Raw genomic sequence first — 16,095 nt, 5'->3', positions numbered from 1 at the left:
TTGAACATCTGTGGGTCTCGGGCGGGAGGGGAACGGTGAGGGGTGGTAGAACCTCTTTTTAGTTGCACACATATATTCATAAGAAGCATGTCCTTGCTGTAAGATCTAATTATAATTCAGTGTCTGTTTCCTTCATTCCAGTATAAGTAAAAAATACAATTTTTAATAGAAGAAAATAACATGACAGATAAATGCCATAAAAAGAAAAGGCAATTGAACGCTAGTGACACAATCACCAATTTTCAAAATGTTAGTCAACTGAAAATAAAATGGATATATCAATAAAAGATATATTAAATCAAATCATATAAGATACCATTTTACACGATGTCGGAGATTAAAGTTAATTTGTCGACACAGGGATATCAGTTCTTTATTAAGATGGTGATTATTATCCTTGTGAATATTCCTGGTAAGTCTGATAAAATGTAGTACAAACATGTATTCTAAACATTGCCTATACATAGATGGCTCTACTGACTATTGAAATGTTAATTCAATGAATGATTTTTTTCCTCTGCAGGAACCTGATGCTAATGCAGAACGAGCTGTTATCCTTCGCTGTTTGCCGTACTACTACAAAGAGCAGCAATTCTAGCAGTAGTTTTGTGTGAACGTGTGTATATTTGTATGTATACATGCACCAGAATCACTAACCAGTTGTACTTTCGATTGCTAGGGACATGTCAGAAATTCAAATTGAGATGAATAAGAGTCAGAGGATTCTTGTTTTATGTAGAAGACCCTTCTCAAATTTCCATCGATATAGATGCCAACAAATTGTGCTTAACAACATAAGTAGCTTTCCATAAGAAGTCGATTTCTACTTTGCACTTCATTACTGTCTCCATCTCAAAAAATTATCGTTCAACCTCGATGGGAAAAGAACCGAGCCCAAAGGTCCAAACCATGAAAACAAGCTAATGGCATAAAATCCAATGCTTAGTTTGGACAGTAAAGTAACAGTTGCAATCAACACATTGATTCATCAGAAATCAAAGTTAACGTCATGGAAAGGAAGAAACATTCACAGGCATATTATACTAAGTGAACTTATCCTGTGTTAGATTTGACTTATATGTTTTATATTTTATTCATAAGAAACACAAGTTACTGCCATAGAAGGAAAGACACATTCAAAGGCATATTGTAATATGTTTACTTATTCTGTGTTAGTTTGTAATGATATGTTTTACGTTTAATTCATAAGGAACACAAATTCATGGCATAGAAAGAAAGACTTACTCAAACAAAAGCATAGTCACTGTGTCATAAGTTAAGTTATTCTATCTTAGTTTGGATTGCTATGTTTTAGAAAAAGGAGATGAAAGGAAGAAATATTCATAGGCATTCGACTGTAATGAACTCTGCCAATAGTTTGGATATCAAAAAAAGCCTAAGTGAACACAGGTAATGGTTATAATGTATACTCAGACACAATATGTAATAATGACTACTATGTTTAATGTCCATGTTACTTTCTTTGTGCATTTGCTCTTCCTTGGAAATGCATATGTAATGTTTTATTTGTGTCAGCCTAATTGATTCATTGAGGGATGTACTCATTCACAGACGAAAACTTGGATACAAGTTGTAAGTGTAGGCATGCATATATTGGTAACCTTTCCAAATTGTCAGTAAATTCTAAATAAGTTTTTATCTCACTTTAGATTGTTTGACTCTTACAGTTAGTTATGATGAAAAGGATCAATAAAGGGCACAAGTTACATGTTGTCTACAACATGTTATCATATATGAAATGAAGCTGTTCATCACCACATTCGTATTTTGTTTTAGTTATTCATTCTTTCTTTCATATCTATCAAGGAACATCTTTGAAATTCTTGAGCTAAATAGCCTATTTCTATACAGACTATACATGAAAAAGGCAGTGTAATTAGAGGAATCGCAACTACTGACTGCATTAATCCTTTAAAAAGTCTGTAGTGTTAATTGTGAAACTAATATTGGGATATAGTTAGAAAATTGAGAAAAACTGCTTGCGTATGTGGGGTAAATATTTTATAACATAAAATAAACAGCCTATATATCTGTATTTGTTAAGCCCGTACTGTAAATAAGACGATTATATCCTTTTTTCTTACCTTAATAGGTAGTTACTGGTATTCATGATCATATCAATTTCAATAGCTGTTTGAGTCAAAGAATTACCGCATCATTGCTCAAACATTTAATTTAGGGAGACTAAAATTGTTTGGTTTGATCAATTGAAATTTATACCCAATGTCTAATGGTTGTAAGATATCATATAAAAAAAGTCAAAATAATTAATTAATTATTGTACATCAAGGATGAAAAACCAAAACGGGTGACGGTCAAACCACAATCGTCATATGTAATAACATATTACTACACAGAAGACATCAAAGTTGCCCTATGGAGGAGTGCTGCTGACTGATACAAGGTTTTATTACCAACTGTTTCCCACTAAAACGGTATGTTATTGCTATGTGCTAAAATCAACCTTCACCAAGGTTAACAGACAGTATTAAGGATTATGTAAACATTTAAGATCAAACAAAATCAAAAGCTCCCAATAGCAATACATTCATCTTCCTACATATCCGTGCTTTATCATCCTTTTTGAAAACAATTTATTCATAAACTATTCATTGTATTTACAGATCAAACCAACACCTGCATTGGAGACCAACCTAAGCGTCATTGGATACACTGTGGAAGACGAAAAATTCCTACCACTCTGCTCAACTGATCATGACACAGTTTTTTCTTCCTGGAATTAAATGGTATACCTGTACCTCCAGGCTAGGATCCAGGGTTGGGATGGTAAGAAACCCTTCCTTTTTTAATCCCATAAAAGTATTTATTACCACAATCCTTGGTGGTAGACCTACCTTATAGCCTAAATATGTCCCAGGATGCACCATTTTACGTCATAAATTATATCTTTTTGAGATGTAGGGACCATAAGACCCCCTCCGCTACCATTGGAGTCAACGCCCGTCGGGGAACACATCCCATCCTTTCCAAACTATTATTATTAATTGTTAATTATGATTTGATTTTATTATTATTATTTATTATTAAAATATTATTATTATTATTATTAAAACAAGAGCAGCAACGCTGCAGAGGCTCAGTTAAGCTTCTATTTTTGGCCTTGGCAATTTTCTACTGAGCAGTTTATTCATCTGTTTGTTCGAAAACTATACGACATACGCGGGATAACGGTGTCATTTCCTTTCCTCCCATCTCCTGTTCCATTTTTTATGCTCATCCTTGGCATACATAGTTTTTTACAATGTTAGAAAGTTGTTAACATTTCTTTTGAAAAATTAAGACATAAAGCAGATGTTTTTTTTTTAAATTAAAATGAACAATGACACGAGATTGAAATAAATTTGGAAAGTCAATAGGCTATAATTACCGCTGAGTTGTGTTCTTCAATATTTGAAATGCAGAGCTGTGTTTGTGGAATATTTAAACCAGAATGCAAAACAATATTGAGGCTTCATTGATGACTTCATGGTAACAGTGATCACTAATTGATTAAAGGCTTCTGATTAGTCTATTGTTTTTTTATAGTGATGAGGCACATACATTCAAATGGCAGGACTGATAAAAAAAATGAGAAGTTTATAGACAAAACTTCAGTTACATGGTTAACTGTCACTGGACTACCTGAGATGTCAAAATATTATCTTAAAATGGTACTTAACATAATAGAACTTTGTATGTATAAATATGATAAAAGGACCACATAAAAGAAATATAATAATATATATTTACAGAGCATTTACATTTCAAGTACTTATCATGTTTTTAGATTCAGCATTGTGGGTTCGATTTGGAAGATGAGTAAGTTATACTTGTTGCTTAATCAACTTGAATTCTCTACTAATTACATATTCAGCTTTTTTGGGGGGAAATAATAGTTTGTATAGTTTGCCCCCCCCCCAAAAAAAATAGAAAACAGAAATATGGACGTGTGGACAATAATATATCTGCAGAATATTCTCAAAAGGGTAGAATGCATCTCTCATTTACTTTATGTGACCTCAAATATAGGTCATGACAGAATATATATATATGATCTGTCTCTTTTCCTTACATTTGGACAAGAGCGAAAATAAAAATAATAATATGCTTACATTATAGAAAAGAAAGAAAAAACTGTTACTGGATAGCGTAGATATCGACCAAGCTTTGCAAGTTCCTGTCAACTTTTGAGTTCATCTTTAAAATAAAAAGGCAATATTGCAATAATAAAATCATGAAATGTTAAAAAGTATTATCATAGGTATGAATATTTTGGCTCGATACAAAGAGTTATTACGACGAAATCAGATTTTCATAAGGCCCTTTTTCATGGGACTTGAAATAGTGACCTCAGAACTACAGCTGGTTACCACTTCGAATCCGAACACCGCAACCTAAAATGTAATTAGATTAGATATCATACTACGGCATGTAGAGTGCCCAGTTGCTAAACAAAGTGTATGACTGTAACGGGATATCCGAATTTAACAACTCTGACATTACTCTCACGTTTTCAGGTTAGTAAATGTCACCACTCTGTCTGATATGTTGGTAGAGGCAAATTTATAGACGAAGAATAAAATATGGTGCATAGATTATGCCACTTTTGTATATTGTTTTACAGCCAATGCCTCGTGTTAACTCATGACTGTATTAGGTTGTCATGTGTGTGTCTCCTACAAGAGCAAGGTGCAAATATGCGTGTTCGAATAGAGGCTATTCGACCAAAGACACGGTACAAGAAATTCAACACGACATCAAAGTACAAGCTTAATAATGCATTTAATTAATCAAAGTTGCACATTGTTTCATCTTTCTTTAATAAATAATTGAATATAATAATCAATTATCAATAACTTTGTCCAATATTAACCAAGTTATATCATGGAGTTGAGGTAAAACGCAAAGTTTAATACCAATTTTCACGATCTACATAGATTGTGTTTTACAAACTGTAACACCTATCTTAATACCCAAGCGTTTTGTTTACCTTAGAAAAGCTAGGTAGACCGTCATACATCGATAATTTTGCTTTACCTAATATTAACAATGATTTTTTGTGAACACAATATTAACAGTTCTAAGTTCAATTACGTTCCAGTGTACAACGCTTCTCAGTATTTGTTTAGGTTATTGTAGTCATATACATGTTACACAGTCAGTGTGGATTGATTACGCCGAGTCCGATAAAAGTCACGAGTGGGATCCAAACTGATATACAAGTGGCACTGTATTAAACAAGAAAGGAAACCCAATAAACATTTATAATATTTTGAAACCCAATTCACAATGTCATATTATATGCTTTCACTACAACCAATTTTGAGATGATTTGCCTATTGCCACATTTCCAAAATAATAGCATAAAATTAATGACATGTGGACCAAATATATTGCGGCTGATAAATTCAACTTAGAATATTAAAATATATATATGTGTTCATAGAAAAATTAAACCTTTTTAATAATTCCCAAAATAAAACTGCATGAACTTTTCCTAAATTTTGGTCTTTAAATTTCTGGATTAATTAACATCCCTTTACTACTGCTTTTACTTATAGAACATCTTAAACCAAATAAGGTTTACTTTAAAAAACAGTTTTAATGTCAAAGTTCTCTTTGCAAGCCACGTAGTACAGCTGCAGTGATACGTTTATGTTAACATCCAATACTGCCATGAAACAGCTACCCTCATCAGAATTAAATCCCATGCCATGTGTTGAAACTGAAAATTAAATCGTATGCCTCCTTACAGCATGATGTTTCAGCTAAGGGTGAGGTGTTTGCTCCAAACTATTCTACCTGAATTGGCTCATCCATTGTACAGAAAAGTTTGCATCTATTAGCGCAGATCGTAAAGAAAATATTTCGCATCTATTAGCACATATAGTACGATTATCTGGACACTGAGCAATTCTATAGCATTCTCAATCTACCCATATACCTGTCTATATAATGCTGGCACATTCCTACTAACTTGCCACCATCATTGTACTAGATCTGAATAGTTTCCTGGAATAAACGTTTAGTACACAGAGGCTTGTTCACTCATGCAAAAGATGACCCAAATTACTATCATCAATAGCAAAAAAAACTGGCCAATCAATTCTAATGTGACAGTGTGTTACGTTTTAAGAGAACAAGTTTTGAGAAGAAGACGTAAAAATCTTTGAGAAACGAATAATGGCTTATGAAGATGACAGCAGTGAAGACATAAAGGTGAGAGAACTTGAAGTCAGCACACTTTGACTTCAAAATAAAAAAGTTACATTTGATGAAATTTCAAAAGGCACGAAGAATAATATCACAAGGAAGGAAACATACAGGATGCTTATCGGATGTTTTAAAAGATTAAAATATTTCCTTTAAAAAAAAAAAGTTGTAGAAATATCATATACAGAACTAGAGTGTGTGGTGGAATTTTTTTTTTAAATGTAAATTAACAAACTTCATTTATAAAAATATTTCCTATTTGAGAATTAAAACAACCAATTAATAAATCCAAGAATACCATTTGGGCCAAATCTGTCAACCATTGATTTTCTTATCATCTTTGTGTAACCCATGTCTGCTCGTATCACACTTCTGCACCATTCTGAATCGTTCTTTAAAATGAGTTTATCTTCACGTATGTCGTGTTTGTTCCACTTGCTGGGATTGACACATTCGTCGTAAACGGACTTGTTGAGATCGCGAAAATATTTGAGATCCGTCTGAAAAGAAGGGCCGTAATCTCTTATCTTCTTCCACAAAGTCTTGTTGAAGTGATCGTACAGCAGTACGTCTCCGTGGCTCCACATTCGTATTTTATTTCTCAAATCTCTATCTTTGTCGTACCTGTGGCTTTTGCTCCGTATACCACTCGATAAGTACACAATGTCCGTGTATTCCCAACACAACAATTTCTTCATTAATAGTAGGGATTCGTCGAGGTATTCCGATATCAACACTAGATCGAATTCGCCAGCTAGTTCTTTGATCTTTTCGTTGATTTTCTGGTCGTCCTCATCGTACTTGTGGTCCAGCCCGAGATCAAACAACATCCCGTTGCGGCTGAGCTGCCACATGTGGTACTTGTGACCTTTGTAGTACTTCATCGGGTCGTCCATGAAAGTCTCCAGAGGGTTTGGTTCACTTCCTATCTTCATTCCTCGATACATTTCAAAATATCCAAACGCGGAGTCTACTTGGTCCTCGGGTTTTCGTAATATCGTAATGTAGGTTGCATTTGGAACGACTGCGTTCATTTCTTCTCTACTGTAACGTGCGTGGTTTGTGAGCATATCGAATGGCTTACCTTTCATCTTGGGAAACTTCATGACGTTCCCACGCGAAAATTTGTACTCGAAGGACAGCACATGGCGTTTGCCGACTGCAAACGTAAGGTTGCGATAGTATCCATACCTCTCAAATACAGAGGCCATGGTAGTGCTAGCTGTCTTGTGCGTTTTTAAAAATACAATTCTCTGAATCGGTGAACATTTGGGGACTGGTGTTGGCTGAGTCTCCCTCATTAAATTTGGCAAGAGTGTGGTTTTAATTGAGGTGACACTATCTGTCTTCTGAACCTGGAAGGATGGACGGTGTACTTGTGGGCCTACAGCCACGGCATTTGATGACACATTAGATGTGGTGTCACCAATTACAATCCAAGGAGTACTTTCTGCCGGATGGAAATTGCCAGTATCACTAAATTTCGCAAAAACAGGTGGCTGTCTACGATGCAAGAAAAATACAAAATAAAACACAATTACACTAAGTCATGATAAGCACAGGCCAGTCTACAGTTTACAGTACATGACAATACACACTCCGCCAGAAAACAACGTGTCTTTGACTCAATGTGATGCATCCACACACCATGTACGATAAGTATGCATGATTCTTACCTTGATATATCATGTTTTAGAATTTGATCTCTAGTGACCTAAATGAACTTTGACCTCCACCTGAGGCCGTGTCGTCTAGTGGTTAAGGCCAGATCACTACGTTGTGTCATTGGGCAAGGCACTTTATCTCAAGAAACTTGCATGAAGATACTTGTTCAACAATAGTGTCATTAATTGAGTTAGGGACCATGGGCGTGTTAGATCTAAAGTATACAGATATGCTTGTGTCATCGTAACATTAAGCGGCAAGTTGTTCACGATACACCAGTTGTATCTGAGCTCGGTAGTTCGACTCGTCGCCTTTTTAAGTTTGACCTCTGGTGACCTCAAATGACCTTTGAACTCCACCAAAGACATAGTGATTCTTCTACTCAATAAGTAGCATTCACATACCAATATGAAATTCGTTGCAGATTCTCATCTTAAGATATGGTGTTACAATGTTTTCAGTTTGACTTCTGGCGACCTCCAATGGCAATAAAGTAAAAAGCAATAGGGTAGGTCCACTCAATATAGGTAATATACATGCCACAAATAAGATTCGGTGCAGTTTACCATCTTGAGATACCTTGTTTACATGATTTTCAGTTTGACCTCTGGTTACCTTTAATGACATTTCACTTCCACCAAAAGCAGTATGGTTCTTCTTCTCAAAATAGGACATCTACGTGCCAAGTATGAGATTCGTCAAAGTTCCCATCTTGAGATATCATGTTAACAAGGTTTTACGTTTGATCTCCGGTGACCTCATAGGACCTTTGACCTCCACCAAAAATGCTATGGGTCTTCTACTTAATATGGGACTTCTACATGCCAAGTATGAGCTTCATCAACGTTACCTTCCTTGAGTTATCATGTTTATAAACAAAGCGTCACACCCATACGCACCAACACACACAACGTCATCAGGACTGCATAAATTTCTTTTCAAATGGCCGAATTTATCAAAAATATGTGCACTTTCAAGCACTACTAAAAACCATACAAAAGCAGATTGTATAATGTCAATTAACAAGTGCAGTAGAGTATGCATACTGTGTCTGCTGTACACTTTGAATAGCAAAATCGTGTTATAATAGCATAGCCGATTTTAGCCAGATTCAATTAACACCTTTTTGTGATATTTTATCAAATGGAACATAGGAGCTGTGGAAATGATAGGCAAATGGAATTAACAGATGTCCTCTCTGTAGAACAAGGATGACTTTGCCAAAGTATTAATGATATTGTGTCAAGAATCATGTTCCCTGCACAGTACATATACTGTTAATGTTTCCTACTCTACAATTTATTTCTTCGCGTATGATATTTAAATTGAAGATTTGCTGTACTGCTGTATCTGGAGTACTCCATGATAAGATCAAATTAATGAATCGCTTTCTCACCGTCGTTCGAATTATCAGTGTAAGACTATCGATTTGTAATTTCCGAAACTCCACCAGTAAAACATTGATAAACAAAAAGGTCAGGGTATTTTAACCATCAACTGTGGTGAATTGTTATTCTTATTTTATGCAACAATAGATCTGAAAATGTCATTCCAGAACATTCATCTACGGTAGAAAAATACATTTTTAAGTATGAAAAGTTCTATGCTAAATTCCTAATGCATTCTTGTACATAACAGTGGGTCTCCCCTAATACACCTAATACACTGTGCATGACGTGACCACTGCACATACAGTCAACATGGAATTGTACGCCTTTCCACTTCCTGACTTTGCTTTCTGAATATTGTAAGAAAGGTATTGTCAAATTATTGAATGGAGCACAAATCTGTCTTTTCATATGATAACAAACACCCAACTCTATCATACAAGAAGAGTAACCTAAAAGGTTCATTGGCTTAAAGATGAACGATAACGACAGAAAACAAACTCTCCTTTTCATAGATAATGTAGTTTATATGTAACCAAGCAACATATTTTTTAAAGTTTTCAAATGACACAACGGAAAGTTATTAAATAGGGAAATTAAACGTCGTTTTTTCGTCTCTGTAATTTATAAGAATTTATACATTTGCAAATACTGCAACGACCTTGAACAGCACTCAGGTCAGTAAATAGTCACTATGATGATTTGTTTTGTAGTGCAAAATTCAGAACAGGGCTGTGCGTGCATTTCGTATCAGCATAACTGTTATTGTAGTATAATTTTCCGGCATAATATTCAAGACTTAAATAGGTAATTAATGCCACAGAGTTTCTTGAGAACTTCACCACGTAAATACAAGTTTGTTTATACTAAATTTGCAACAAAGAAGTAGAAGCGCCTGTATGCACTACTGTTCAGTTAAACTTAACCTTACTAGTTCTGTACGTCATTAAATCAAACAGAAAAGTCACATTGAGCTTACAATACAACCGCATTTGAACTCAATTAAGTGGTCAGTCAGGCTCTAACATTTTCTCACTACAATTAATGCCTATTGCGTTTATTCACATGCATGTCTCGTGGTTTGGGATTCAAGGGGAATCACTCTAGCCTAACTGCACGGCGGTCTGCTAACGGTACTTCCACACTGTGTACACACAAGTTACAGTGTGTGCGCTACCTTAAGTAATGTTTTCGCTCGAGCATACACACATTTCCAGTTCGTATTACAGTTAGGATGATATGGAGGTATCAAGACATCTCGGCCCCCAAAAACTCGCCCTAAGCGACGTCCATGCCCCAATTAAAATTTGCATGTGGTTTCTTTCCCCACATAGACATTAGGTTTTTAATGTCTGACGTGTCTTCCAGTTCCAACACTTACTGTTGCATTCATCGGCATTTATATGAATAATGCGGGAATCCGAGGTTGTGAAGTGGGCAGAACAAACTTTTACATTTTTGACTTAAAAACTCCTGGTGCGATGAAGTCTATCCTTGTTCTCCTCTCAAATCGCATCCAGAGTTTCCAATATCTCTCACTACTTTTTGCGCATTCGTTCTGTTGCATCCACCTGCAACACAATTTATTGGCATATAGTTGTTTGTTGCGTTAATATAGAGTAAGTTGCAACTGAACTAACACACTTAGTGCACGCAGCTGAAGTACAGTCTATGCCGAGCTCACCTTATTATCATCATAACAACGTCACATGTCACTGTGGATCACGTGATCATCATACTGCTTTTCGGGAGAAGCCATTGCGCGGAACTGTTACCAGTATCCCGTTCATAATTTTGAAATGGTGGCAGGAAGCGCTCCCCAAATCAGTCTCAAAAACCCTTCCCTATACCAAAAATGGATACTTATCGGCCTGCGTATGGAGTGCAATCGTATTCCTTCTTCCAGTAAATACCAAACAAAGATCGCAGGAAACTGTTTCGAGCGAATTTTGAAGAAAATAAATCCACGTGCAGATACTTTGGATGATAGAATGAGAAGGGCACTGACCGGAGGGGTCCGCCATACAGGGCACAGTGTTTAAAGGTTAACGGTTCACTCTAGACACGTTAAAAACTTTGGTAAATTGTTAACCAAGTTCAGTATTAATGAACAATTGGTAAGTTGTAGAATAAGTTCTACAAATCAAGCATCAAATGTAAACAGTGCTTACAAGATAACTGGCGTCTCTGGTTTACAAGCTTACCTCAAAGACGGAGATTCTTCAGCAACCTCTGACATGTTCAATGGGCTGTGTTGAGAGTTCATTAGTGTCATGACGAAGATGGCACATGTACACAAAACGGTAAGGTAAAGACGCCTGCATGAAAATCTCTTATTCTCCATATGGCTCATTAAATTATCTACTTCGTAGCTTCAAGCATGAAGTCACTTCTGCCTTTAGTCTGTAGTAATATTCGAAAACCAGAAATGGTAGGTTGATATTAAGTTAACTTAACAACGATGCAAACTTTTGTTGATTTATGTAATATGTGGATGCCAAGAAAACTTTATGGACATTCACGAAAGTCATACAAACGTATATTTTTCTGTAACTATCAAGGTTGATTGTTTATTTTTTGTTATAAAGATGCCTACAAATATGCCACCCATTTATTGTAAGTAGGTTGTTTGGTTATGTAGAAAGGCCACGGTTGATGCATTCTGGTATGCACTGTAAATTGTACAAGTTGAGAGCATGTCTGCAACTTTGTTGAGATTGTTAGCTGTAAAATAAATTCTTTACAAGGCCTTTTGTTTTTAAACTTAAATTGTGTGGATTAATCATTCAAAACTGTATCTGTGCTGCTGTCAGTGACCCGAGATTCATTACTTTCAACTCACCGCCTCCTATGCCTATGCCGACAACATTCCCAGAGGAAGTGTCAGCTGTATCTAAACAAACGGTACTTTACACGCAGAAATCTATTTTGTTAAGCAGTGCAAATATTATAACCAAATCTACAACCATAAAAATGTCCAAATCAATGACAGTACCAATGTTAACAACTTCGAACGAATGATACCGCAGACTTCCATACTGATAATGATTTCTAGGCGAATATAAGTAGAAAAGCATAAATAACACTTCAAGAAATGTTCAGCCAAAACAGCCTGCAATGCAGTAGCATGGACACTGCGAAGTTCGGACACCTAAGCCTTAAAACACCCCAAAACTATATCTCATGGTATAAATCACCTGAAACTATACTTGATATGGTTGGGTCATCATCCAATTAAAGATTATCTTTGAATGAAATTCTGTTCCAAGGGAAGACAAATTTTCAAAGATGTCGTTACTAACTGTTAAATTACTTTCCTTTGTGTACATTCGTATACATTCAAACTGCCTGCGCAGTCCTTCGACCCTTAATGCAACAAACACATTATCGTTTTCATCAATGTCGAGACCTCTACATAGCATTTGACGGCCCTCGTTTTGAGGCATGTTAATGCTTATGACGAGGTTCCCTGTTTTAATATCAATAACATTCACTTGTCTTGCACCGGAATCAGATACAAAAATGAGTTCTTCGGCTACATTTATTTTTAGAGACCATGGATCAGCAAATTTAACTTGTGTCAACCTTGATTTTATTTCCATATCTAGGTTAAATATGAAAATAGGCGTTTGGTGAGAATGTTCTTTATTTGTCCCATCAACAACATAAAGGCGATTTTCACTTGCGTAGATACCCCTAGGTGAAATTATTTCCTCATTTTTCAAATTCTCCTGCAGCTGAAATTTGTTGTTAAATATGCGAATAGTTTTCATGTCTGTCACGTAGAATTTGTCTTTCGAAAAGGTAATTGCAAATGGTGTAAAATCCTGTTCATCATACACGGCCGTGGCATCAATATAGGGACGATTGATAGTAGATATGCCACCAAATCTAAGAATTACAATAGTGTTCTTTGTAATGCCGTCTTGTTTGTTTTCATAAAGATAAGTATCATGAGGATTTTTTAAATCCATGTAGTCCGTGAAAAACACAGCTCGATCGACCCTTTCAGCTATTGAAGCCATACTAGCTGACTCGGTTTAAACGTGCGTTGCGATATATGAACAACTCTTTGTACAACCACGGTTTTAAAGTGACAAACATAATTTCCGTGACATCAACATCATTCCACATAAGTTTTACGTTAAGGATGCGCGTTTCTTCAATGTTGGTAGCAGTCTATGATAATGTTTGGTCAAAACAGTTGTGTAAAACTATTTTAGGTGACATATCCTATTTATTATAGTTCCTATTGCAAACCGATAATTGCCGAACGTCTTGTTAAACATTTGAAATTTATGTTGTGGCGCTGCCAAACCTAAAAGAGAAGGAAGGGAAACGTTTAGCTACAAAGAGAGTTCATACCATTTTTGCAGACGTCTGTTATCACACAATGTGGGCCTGATTGGTACATAATGAGAAATGACCTTTTTCTTGTCTTGACTTGGTCGATATTTCTGTTTCCATTTCTTTAATTGTTTTCAGTTTTATTTTACCGCTATAGTAATTATAGTACATGAAACCCAGGGATTCATCATGGGAACATCGCGGAGTTGTACCTGACTCATATACCCGAAGGCCCGTTTTTTTGTCGGGGCTTTGATCCATTAGGACTACTCGTTAACGCCCCCGTTTGTTGGTAAACTACTGGCAGTATATGAATAAATGTGGAATGACGACACGATAGAGGCAATAATTAAAACTGTATCATCTGACATCTGAAACTCTATACGAGATTTCATCATTATGTATGATCATGACTTGTTCACAAGGTGGACAGTTCTAACATTTGGTCATTTCTTTGAAGAACATTACCATATCTTGACCATTATTGATCAGGAATCTGTAAGGAACCATTGTTTCGATAGACCAAGTTTATATCTTATTGGAACTACCGGTTACACGGAGATCTCTCAGAAAACATAAACGTAACCATTGAATTAAATTTAATGTATCCTTAAAGAATGTGAGTAGAGTAGCTTCTCAAAGTGGGGCTTAAAAGCGTTGACTTGATGTATTTGACTTTTGTAGATTTTACGGACGGGCGCTAATAGGAAAAATCTCAAAATTTAGAGGTTTTTCTCTCTAACTTTTTAACTTCATCTCAAGTTTTTCACAAAGTTTTTTATCTCCTCCATGTACATTCTTTCGACGTAGGTCGAATGGCTAGTTTTAAGTCCAAGTAGTTTGTTTAGATAGAACATAAAGTCGTTCCTCCCAGTAAAAGGGAGAAAGTGATGCTAACAACAACCATCAAAATTATTTGTGAATTGTCAGACATCGTAAAATAACTAAATACACATGAGGCTAGTCCTGTTTCATCATAAAATTCTCTATATTTTGTTTAAATAAGCTGTTTTATTTTAAAATAGAAGGATTCTTTCTAAATAAGGGTTCAGAGAGAAAACACTATCCATTGCATACAATTTTTCACAATTGTTTTTTACGAAGAATATTGTAATAAGTTTGCACATACTGATTGGGAGTAATTACCACATCTAAAACCCATAGAGACGTTGTAACAACGCGATTGAATCGCGCGTACATTTAATGTAATGGGTATAAGCTTATAAATTGTGTCATTCAAGTAATGTGACTATTACATCGTTCCTAGCCAATATCAATTGTTGCTATGATTCACCATTCTCTTCATTACATTGGCGTGCACAGGATTAAAATGTGGGAACGGGGTGGGGTGACATTTCCCCGATTGATTAATGTAAATTAATGGTGGATTTTATGAACGAAAGAGGCTATCCTCGAGTCATTGAAGTCGCCCCTATGTAAAGGAAGTGTCATATTGAGGCTTAGTTAGATTAAAGTTTAGGTCGTTTAGGTCCAAGGTTTGAATCCACTTCTCTATGAATTTACGACATCGTTGAACCAATACTGAGCCAGTTTACCAGCTACTTTAATCAGTTTGTGCCGTTTCCTCTCTTAGGTAGTTGTCCCTAATTCGTTATAAGACAGCATTACATACTATCAACCCTTCTTTAATTTGCATTTTCAATCGATAGGCTACGATTTTACGAAATCTTTTTGGCGGATTGGTTTAAGGTAATTTGTGAAAATGCACCGTTTTTCTAAGAAAATGAGACACATAAAATGTCCCTTTTTCCCCCTAAGTTCAGCGATCATCTGGCTAAAACCTGTCACTCTATTATACCATTTTATTCAGCTTAAGGAAGAACCTGCAAATACACTTGAACAAGACCATATACTCGGTAGGGTGTTTAACATAAAATCTTGTATAACTTAAACACCCGCTGTAACTCGAACCCAAATTCTCAAACTTTATTGCTAAAAAACTTAAATCAATTGGAAAAAGTAATGACAGCCTACCTCGCCTTTACGAAACGGCAGAAGAACGTCCTTACCGAAATGGAAGCAAGCTCTCTAAGGAAAATGACAAGCAACACCTCATTCAATATGGTTTGGGTATTTGCTGATTGAATAGAACCGATTGGACTTTGGATAGCGACACTCAAATGGAAACGATAGCCATTGCTTTGTCTGAATTGAACAATATTTATACAAGTCTAATTAATCACATAATGAATGCATAATAACGAAAACCGAAGTCGTGCAGTCGAAAGATAATTAAAGTAGTTGCATTTCTTTTCCCAAAATATATAGTACAGGGAGCCTTGAAGGTATGACCTCATGACCTTTTACATGCTATGTTCAGCTATAAGACACTTTCAGCATTTTCTTATTCGTTTTGGCATGTTCAAAATAGCAATATAAAATAGTCTTCCTCTTTTATTCATTTGGATTTAAATTTCCAGTAATTTTGTCAAGTAATCAA

The 16,095-nt window shown here is 35.6% G+C and overlaps 1 protein-coding gene across 2 annotated transcripts; it reads right to left on the bottom strand.

Moving 5' to 3' along the window:
• Nucleotides 1-4,083: 4,083 nt before the first annotated feature.
• Nucleotides 4,084-15,739, bottom strand: LOC139977355 (galactosylceramide sulfotransferase-like). 2 transcript variants are annotated; one of them, XM_071986643.1, is made up of 3 exons: nucleotides 15,630-15,739; nucleotides 11,492-11,690; nucleotides 4,084-7,737 (listed from the first exon to the last, which is right to left on the bottom strand). In XM_071986643.1, exons 2-3 carry the CDS (start codon nucleotides 11,638-11,640, stop codon nucleotides 6,501-6,503), a joined length of 1,386 nt encoding a protein of 461 aa, XP_071842744.1. In that variant the 5' UTR covers nucleotides 11,641-11,690; nucleotides 15,630-15,739; the 3' UTR covers nucleotides 4,084-6,500. The 2 variants fall into 2 exon arrangements, with proteins under 2 accessions (XP_071842744.1, XP_071842745.1); XM_071986644.1 differs by lacking the exons at nucleotides 11,492-11,690; nucleotides 15,630-15,739 and adding an exon at nucleotides 10,972-11,475.
• Nucleotides 15,740-16,095: the final 356 nt, after the last annotated feature.

Source organism: Apostichopus japonicus, chromosome 12 (genome assembly GCF_037975245.1).
Source record: "Apostichopus japonicus isolate 1M-3 chromosome 12, ASM3797524v1, whole genome shotgun sequence".
Classification (NCBI taxonomy): domain Eukaryota; kingdom Metazoa; phylum Echinodermata; class Holothuroidea; order Aspidochirotida; family Stichopodidae; genus Apostichopus; species Apostichopus japonicus.
Note: the sequence above shows the minus strand (reverse complement) of the source record. Positions and strands in the feature narration are given on the sequence as shown.